The following is a 10096-nucleotide window of genomic DNA, read 5'->3' as shown; positions in this document are numbered from 1 at the left end:
GTAAAAAGGAATATTTCTCCACTGTTGTTGGGAGTGTACACTGGCAAAACCACTAAGAAAACCAGTATGGAGATTCTTCAAAAACCTAAAACTAGGGGTTCCATTTGACCTAGCTGTGCCCCTTTTCAGTATCTTCCCAAAAGAGTTAAAGGCATCAAACCATAGGAATATACACATAATCATGTTTATAACAGCACAATTTATAATAAATATTAGAAACAGCCTATAGACCCACCAACAGATGAATAAAGAAAATGTGGCATTAATATACAATATAGCACTACTCTGCCATAAAGATGGATAGACTGCAGTCATTTCAGGAAAATGGATGCACCTTGAGACCATAATCTTAAGCGAAATAAGTTAAGATACACAAGTTTAAATATCACATGGTTTCTCTTTTGTGAGGAACACAAATGGGAAGCAGGACAAGGGGATGGGAGGTGAGAGGGAAGGAACGAAAAAGGAAAAAAAAGAGAATGGAAGGGAAAAAATGGAAACAGAGCTTTCGTAAATGGGAGGGGAAGAAGGGTAAAAGGAGGGGAGGGGAATGTGAAAAAAAGGGTTAAGATAAGTTATGTACAGGTACAAATTCCCTACAATGAATGTCATCACTATGTATGACAAATATGTACTAATAAAAAAAGCAATTTGATCTCAAATTAGAAATAGTCAAATTTACCAAAAATATTCAATGGAAAGAGCAAGGAGAGGAAATCCCCTCTCCCCCAACAGTAGGTTCCTCAATTGGAGGCATTTTAGAAAGGTAGTTTTCTGAGGAAAAAAAATAAATCTTATTAATAGGACTTGGAATTTTTTTAAAAAAATAACAGTTGAGAAAAAAAGGACAGCGAGAGCTACCACTGTAATGAGGCCATGTTTTTCTAAACCGTGGATACTTACAGAGTGCTTGCAGTCATTTAGCTGCATTTGGAGGCCCCGCACCTTGTCAAGCTCCTTCTTCATTTCATTCGTGTTTCGTTTGAACTCCGTAACCTCTAGGCGCAGTGAGCGCCGCTCCACCTCTGCCGCATGCAGCCTTTGTGTAAATCCAAATATTTGCTTTTGTAACGATGCTGTGCTTTTCTGGCGTCAAAGAGGAACAATTTTACAAGCAATAAATCAGATTTACTAATTAAGCAATAACAATGACCATTTACTAAACCAAATGTAACTTAGATTATCCAAAAAAAGAAACCAGTTATTACTGAAACTTACAGATGAAAGCTTTATTTTTTATGTGATCAATAATTTGGCTTATATGAAGTGAACACCTGCAATACAAAAAGAAGTATCTAGATGGCTAGAAAGCAAAATTGACAGCTGTGAGATTAATTCTGTCACAACCCATTAAAAGAAAACGGTATACAATATTTAGAATAGGACTTTGTCAGAAGTGTTTTTATTTACTGTATTAAACGTTTACATGACATCTAAAGAAAATCTAAATATTCATATACAACTAACTTAAACTGTAAGTTAAGTCTCATTCAAAATTAAATCTACAAGTCTTAAAGTCCCTTTAAATGAAACTATATACATACCATAATGGGAATATGGCCACGCAAACCATATTTCAGGGCCAGTGTGTTCACTTTATGAAGTCCACGGGCCAACCTCTGAACCAAGGAATCTTTTTCTACATATGTAATGCTCCTGCCACAATGCAGAGGTATACTCTCCATTGCCAGACTAATTTTATCCATGAGTTTTGCAAATGAACTCTTTGCTGCACTTATGAGTAAATGGCCACAAATTCTGGAGTTTGGATCTTCAAAGAAAAAGAAAGAAAAGCACAAAAAAATAGGAATTGTCTCTTGCTCATTTCACAATACTGCTAATCACAATATGATTATTTTTCAATTATATAAATCCCAATCACCTGTGGTAATTCATTCAAAAAGTTCCCTCCCAGATTAATTTTCACTATGAAAAGAACATAGAAAATAGCTCATCAATTAAATATATCTAAAGAAAATGTGCATACATGTCACTCCCATGGAGCACTATGACACTACAAAGGCATCGGTTTCTTTTAAAACCATTCATTAGTCCATTTTCTATGTATAACTACTACAGCTTGTTACCTTAATGTCATACTATTTATATTCTCAGACAGGAAAATATAATTTGCCTCATTTCGAGGCAATTAAATTTTACAACTACAATTACTTATTTCCCCACAGGATTTCAATAATCATCCCTCATGTGTGATGGAATTGAGGTCCCAGTGTATCCAACATGGGCTGCTTACTGCTAGGTTCATCAGGTATGTAACTAATAATTATGTTTAATGTTGATAAATAAAATTGTCAGTGCTCTTTCCACTAACTGGTATTCCAAATAATGGTTAATAGGTTTATTTATGCCTCCATAAAAGTCACATAATTTAGTTTTCCCTCTGCTAGGCAGATCTTAATCTGTCATTTCTTGCTTATGATATCATCCATGTAAAATGGCAACATGGAGAGATTATTTAAATTCAGCAATATATCATACTATGTTTCCAGAGGTTCTGCTATTGGAGTTCATTCAAACATTGTATTTATATCATAAGCACAAAAAGCAACTTTAACCACTGTTACTCAATAAAAATCTCTTTTATAATTGTAAGATTACATATGGTTCAACACTAAAGAGCAATTCTGACTGAGTAGGTGTCCAATCAGTAGCTTTCTACAGAATAAAGATATGCCTCATGGAGACCCTGTTTCCTAAAAATTTGAGCTTTATTCTGTTTGGTATATTCTCCAAAGTATAAAGGGAAAGATAAATTTTAAGATATATATACATATCAGTCAAAATATGAAAAACACACTACTTTAAAATTGTTAGTAGGATAAAAATATTTTTAATGTAAAATTCATTTCAATCAGTTATTGATGCATTGATATCTAAGAGCATAACGTAATGTAAGTTTTATTCCATATACCATTGATCATAAACACTGAGAATCACATCGACAAAAGGCATACAAAGTATAATTAAAACATACAATTCTTTCATTGACAGTCAGGTTTACTAAACTGTGATGAAAAATAATTCAGTAGCTTTACACAGCAATCAACATATAACATAGCCCACGGACTCGTGAAATATGCCATGGTTCAAAAGGTAGCTTGCTGTTGGCGGAATGAGCCACAGTACAATTTATTTAGAATATCCAACGTGTCATTTCAATAGCAAGTATATTGATTCCCTGTTTCTCCAGCTACCTTTTAAGTCTTTAATTACATCTTTTCATCTTAAACTTTTTTTTTTTTTTTTTTGCCTTTTTGAGATAGAGTCTCGCTATATAGTTTAGGTGGGCCTTAAGTGCACTTTGTAGCCCAGGCTGGTCTCGAACTCGCACGATCCTCCTGCCTCAGCCTCCCGAGTGCTGGGATTACAGGCATGCGCCACCACACCCAGCCATCTTCAACTCTTTTATCTTCACTATGCCAACTTAGCATTTATGGATATTTTTATGTATCTTTGAATTAATCATATTTCATTTTCATTCCATAGCAGCAACAATATTGAACATATTCAATATTAATAATATATTATTAATTAATATATTAATAATACTACTGAATAATGGTATTATTATTCATTGATAATACCATATAATCACACCAAGAAAAATTAATTAGTATTAATTTTATGGTGTGTCAAAAGTTATTCTTTTAAAATAAACAACATAAAAGTTCATGTTTTGCAGAATTTAAGGACTACAAAATAACATTTTCACAAAGAGCCTTCAAAAGCAAAATCAACTATGATTAAATTTTAATCACCAGTAGTTTTTTATTATATCACACAAATGTTTGTGCAGACACTCACCACTCCAAAAGATGAAATTATATGACAATATAATTCTACAAAGCATTCTTCTGAAACATTAAGACATGAGAAAGAAATACATACATATTCTAAGTTCCTGACCGCTCAGTCAATGAATTACAGTAAGAACATAAACAATTTATACTTTAATAAGAAACATTTTATAATGTAGTTCACGCTGTAGATAATGGAGTACAACTAATTCTTTATTAAATAAAAATGCTCTAGTGACAGTAATAAAGCTATTTGTACAACAATATATAGAAAAATATAAGGTCACTAAAATTCCTCATGCTTAGTCATCTAGACCATTTTAAATTTCTCAAATTTGGTTATATTTAGCAAATTCTTCTTTATATTAAATGCACATGTTAATGACTTTTTCCTGCTTAACAATGTTTCTTTCATAAAGAAGGCTCTCGGGCTGGGGATGTAGCTTAGCAGTAGAATGCTTGCAAAGCCCTAGGTTCAATCCCCAGCACCACAAAAAAGAGCGGGGGGACACTATTTTCTGGAATTACTTTTCCCAATAGAAGAGGCACAGTTGCACACCTAGAGTTTAAATCTTCAAAACATATTCATACAGAATTATTCCATTAATAGTTCTAAACTTTGTGACTACAGATCTTGTGGACTGCAGATCTGTGAAGGAACCATTTAACTTGAAGTTTTTGCAAGAATTCTTTCCCTTTAACTGCACTAACCATTGCCATTTTGATTTCCTTTAGCCTTAACAAAATATACATGTAAATAATATGTGCTCATGATGTCAACTGCAAATAAAAAGACAAACACGATGTGGAAAGAGAATAATCTACAAATTTTTTCCTAATTAAAATGGAGTTCTCATACTAAGAAAGATTGAGAAATACTTCTTTAAGCAAGAAAGGTAATAATGAGTAATATTAACAAGAATGAGTATAGTGACTAAGATAATAAATATTAATAATGTTATTAATAGTAGTAAAGAGTACTGTGAATAGCATTAAATTCTGACTCAATCCGGTACCTGGTAACAGTCTGACATCTCCATCTCCATTGCCATCTCCTCCATGTTCTGCTCTTCATTTTATCATCTATTCGGTTTTCTCCATGATATTCTCATCTACATTATAGCAATAATTCTTCCTGCTTTCTCTACATTTCTCTAGTGCTTCCCCTCTTCGTTCTAGCCTCTACATGTAGAGAGAGTGACTTAAACCACACACATAACATCTGGTCCTACACCCCCAACTTTTAAGCCTCAATGACTCCCTTCAGTCTTAAGAAATAAATTTCAAATGTAATGCCTTTCAAGTGACCCTAACACATCACAATCGTGTATCATTTCTTTTGAGCAAAAATCATACTTGTGTCTTCAAATTTCTAAAAAATATCAGTTTTCAAACTTGGGGTCCAATCATTATAGTAAGATGTTTACTTCCAATTAGTGTTCTATTTTTAAAAACTGTGGAAACAGCCCAGTAAACTGTAAGAAAAAGAGACACTTGTATTTTAAAACAAGCAAATACACTCATGAAAAGAACAGTATGATACACTAGAAGAGATAGGAAGGTAAAAGAATAAACAGGAGAGACACAAAAGAGAACCAAGAACTTATAATCTAACATGGTAAATGCCATATGTTAATAAGGGAAAAAGTAGATTACTGAAATTAAAAATTAGAACTAGCTGGACACAAACCTTAACCATTTCCTCAATTATGTACAACACAAACAATTCCACATAAATTAAAGATTTAATGTAAGAATTAAAAGTACAGGCTAAATAAAATACAAGCAATACAATCTTTTTGGGGGGATTCTGGGAATGGAACTCAGGGTCCTGCACTTGCTGGTGGGTACTATACTGCTGAGCCACATCCCCAGCTTAAGCAATACAATCTTGACTTTCTGTTTTTTGGTTTTTGGTTTTTTGTTTTTTTGTCTTTTTGAGACAGGGTCTCGCTATGCAGCTCAGGCCTGCCTTGAGCTCACTTTGTAGCCCAGGTTGGCCTCAAACTCACAACAATTCTCCAAGCAATACAATCTTGAAATAAGGCTAGCCTTTCTGAGTAGATCACTACAGGAAAAATCAAAACTACAGTACATAACTAATACTTTTAACTGTATAAAAATAACAAAATTATAACACACATTGAAACAAATATTTGTATGATTTATAAATGGCAAAATAATATGTAATATATAAATCTAAAATTCCACAAAAAACAATCTCTAAATATTAATATGATAACTTGTAAAAGAAAAAAATGAGCTCAAAGCAAGATAATCAAGCAATGCAAATAAGTAATAATATAGTACCTTTTGCCTTTCACATTGATAAAGATAAAAGACCCTTGAAAATTTTGTATGCCAATGGTGTTATAGAAAAACCAGAACAATCAATACTGTTGAGTGTACTGTATAAAGCAAATTTCACAAATGGTAATACTTTCCAAGTATAAAATGTACAACCATATTTCTTAATTTAATCAAAGAAATAACTGCACATTGTACAATTATTTTTTGCAGAAACATGTTAGGTATAGTATGAAATATAGTATTGCTTAAAGTAGAGGAAAAAGTCAAAATTTATCTGTAGATTTGCTGAGTTACACTACATGCACACAGTGTAGCAGTAATTAACTAAATACAAGTACTGGTATAGATCTATTTTATTGATATGGAAAGACATTTGTTATTCACTGTTATAAAAAAAATTATAATGAAGAATGATAATAAGCTTCCCTCACATAAAAACTGTACTTATGTGTTTGTACACAGGTAAGGGAGATTTGTAGAAATATTTTAAAAGTTTAAAAATGGTTAATGATGATCTTTTAGATGATTTTACTTCTTGTGCACAGGTTTCCATAGTGTGTGAAGGCTTTTACATTAAGTATAAGCATTTTCACAAAATTATAAAACTATTTTGAAAGCACTATGTATGCCTTCTACATGCATTCATTAATACATTCACAAGGCTGTAACACTTATATTTGGCTACACAAACATATATATATGGCACTGTGCTATGTAATTGGGAGAGGTGATTTATAACATTAAGAATCAGCAGTTCTTGTTTCTACTAGAACCAAGATTACTATTTATAGTTTGATACAATACAATATAGTATACACATTCTTATAAATGATACAATAAGGCTATCCTGACCTAGACAAATGGTATGTGAAGGAATGAGCATTTAAAGCAGAGGTTCTTAAATATTTTTGTGCTGTGGACACCTTTGGTAGTCTAGTAGTGCCTATGGCTTCTTTTCTCAGCATAATCACTTTAAATCCATAAATCAAAGCATGTACAATTACAGTGAGGCAAATTTTACATTAAGTATAATGTAAAATATGGTTATTAGGATATTTTAAATTTCATGGTTATTAGGATATTTGGTTATTAGGATATTTTACGGTTATTAGGATATTTTAAAATATGGTTAATTAGGATATTTTAAATTTCAGTACTAATCCATTAAATGTAAGTTAATACATTTAAATAAAGTTATGTTTTAAAAGACACAGCATAGTAAAATTTATTGCTTTTAGACAAAATCAGGCCACTGAACCAATGGAGTGATCCTCAACAGATATAGCACCCATTATGTTGGAAAGCAAATTAGTTCTTATTATTAATACTGAAAAGTAATACAAGTCCCAAATTGATGGAGACCACTATGAGGCAGCCCTGAGCAGGACTTGAATTCACCAATTGACTTTACATGTTTACTTGTGAGCCTGTCCAAGGCCTAGGCTTCTCATCTGGAGATGGGTGGTAGACTCATAGTAAGCGAACCTCTGTGAGTCACTAATCCATACTAAGGCCTGTAATGGTGGACGAAGCCGGAAAGCCTCAAGGGATAAAACCAGGTCACAGCCAACAACACCTGGATCCAACCTCAACTAGATAAAGAATGTAGCCTCAGGCATCTGACTCCTGGGTGGATTAATTTAATACCTTACTTGGAGAAGTCCTTGAGTGGTTCCACCCTTCTTGAGTACTCTCCTCCCTTCTTCTCATAACGCTCTAGGTTAATACAACAGCAACTGCATGAAGGTTTTTTGTTTGCTTATTTGTTTTCTTTCTAGTTCTTGCTTCTTTATTAATACTATTTTTATATAACTTTACTTTCTAAGGTTTTTTTCCCTTTCCACCCTGCTCTTTCTTTTGATCTTTCTTTTTTAACTGTCTTTCCTCTTTGTTCTTTTTTTCTTCTCTTCCTAATTTTCCTATCTCCTTATCTTCACTCTCTTCCACCTTTCAAACAACACCTATAACAGGTACCTGCATATGTATAAAAGAGAGTAAAAATTAACCAGTGCTTTAACTTGGGCATGTCAGGGTAACCCTTGAAAACACTGTTCTTATAAGAGCCAAACAAAACTAACTACAAATATAGTAACAGATTCTCACCATCTTTCATCTTCCCTCAATTGCTTAACTATGCTTCCCTTCCTCTCCATTCCTCCCACTGCCTTCACAATCACTCTCTCAAACCTCCTTGCCCGTAGCCCTTTACTCCAGCTATAAAAATAATTCCAAAAGAGTCCCACTTCTAATTTTCACCTACTGACATTTCTCTTATCTCCCTCTGTTTTACTAACTTACACCTTTTTTCCCCCTTTCTCTTTTATTCCCCTGTCCCTTCACATCCCAGGCTGACAAAAACAGTACAGTATAGTCTGTAGTGGGCATTGATAAAAGGGTACAATCATAAAAACAAGCTTTAATGTTCATCAATGATGTGGATTGGATCTGTTGATACTGTTATGACCAGTACAAATTTTCTTCTTACAACCCACTCTCTGGATAGAACTCAAACTGAGTACGCTGAAGCGGTAGACAACACCTCTTGATAAAGCCAAGATCATGTTATTGAAAAACAGAAACTACCTAAAGGGATGTTGATACCAACAACAAAGTCTCTTCATTTTATTTGACCTTAATCATCAGCATAAACACAAACACACACATACACAAACAGAAATATTAAAAAAAAAATGAGTCAACAAAAAGTCTCCAAAAACTACCAACTCCCAAAGTAGATCCAAAGTCCAACAATGGAGACAAAAATCAAACAATAAATGGCTGAATTGGGAGTCTCTGCCCTCTGTGCACCTGCGGCAGACAGGAGGTCCTCACTCAGAAGCCCCAGGGACTGCTCTCGCTGGGGTGCATGTGTGGGCCCTCCCTGCGCACAACCTGCGCCAAGTGAGGGAGTACTCCAAGAGCTGCTGCTCCTGTGGATCGAGTCCATGCTTTACTCTCACCACCACAGTTCCCAGCTGAAACTCACAGAGAGAGCCAGACAGGAGGTCCTCACTCAGAAGCCCCGGGGACTGCTCTCACTGGGGTGCACGTGCGGGCCCTCCCTGCACGCGCCCTGTGCCGAGTGAGCCAGTTCTCCAAAAGCTGCTGATCAAAACACATGGTTTGTGTCCATGCTCTACTCCTACTGCCATGGTTCCCAGTTGAAACTATCAGAGAGCGCCAGGTATTTCCCATCTACTTCCTGAGGGTAGAGTGGGTGACCCAGGACCTCCCCGCCATTACACCCTCACTCTCTGCCCTTCGTGCACCCACAGCAGACAGGAGGTTCTCACTTAGAAGCCCCGGGGACTGCTCTCACTGGGGTTCACATGTGGGCCCTCCCTGCATGAGCCCTGTGCTGAGTGAGTGAGTGCTCCAAGAGTTGCTGGTCCAGTGGTGCAAGTCAGTGCTTTACTTGTGCCCAGACCTCCTGGGGGGGTCGCAGGCATGGGCAGTCTGTGATTGCTGTCCATCTGGCCTGAATCTGGTTCCTGTATGTGTCCTGAACTGACTGGAGACACAGAATCAGGTGGTTCATAAACTGTCGACCCTACAGTTTGTGTCGGGGTTTTGCCTGTACACTGAACTGCCTGGGGACATAGGTCCACTGGACCAGGATTGTCACACCACTGCAACCCGAGTCTGTGCCATGCAAGTGCCCTGAACTGCAAGGGGACGCTGGATCACATGGTTGGCCATCAGCTGACACCAATGTCTGTAACTGAGACCTGCGATAACTAGATACACATCAACAACTGCCGGAAAACCCAAGATTCAGTAGTGCTTTTCAGGGGTCACTGAGGGGCAAACCTGACCAACAGGAAAACTAGGGACACTAGCAGCCTTTGCTGTGCAGCCACTGAAGAGGGAAACTGAAGATTCTGCATCCGGTAACAAACATGACAAAACGAAGGACTAAAACACAATCCCAGAACTCCACCCCACTCAGAACGAGTCCAGGAGACATC

At 35.8% G+C, this 10096-nt stretch overlaps 1 protein-coding gene across 1 annotated transcript in view; it reads right to left on the bottom strand.

Moving 5' to 3' along the window:
- Window positions 1–10096, bottom strand: part of Ccdc171 (coiled-coil domain containing 171) — a gene marked incomplete at its 5' end in the record, with an annotated part of 359501 nt that overhangs the window by 192515 nt on the left and 156890 nt on the right. The window contains 2 exon segments of the mRNA XM_013516391.1: window positions 904–1086; window positions 1545–1771. Coding sequence (XP_013371845.1) covers window positions 904–1086; window positions 1545–1771 — 410 coding nt within the window.

Source organism: Chinchilla lanigera, unplaced genomic scaffold (assembly GCF_000276665.1).
Source record: "Chinchilla lanigera isolate Chin_1 unplaced genomic scaffold, ChiLan1.0 scaffold00033, whole genome shotgun sequence".
NCBI classification, from domain to species: domain Eukaryota; kingdom Metazoa; phylum Chordata; class Mammalia; order Rodentia; family Chinchillidae; genus Chinchilla; species Chinchilla lanigera.
This window is presented reverse-complemented; position numbering and strand designations above follow the sequence as displayed.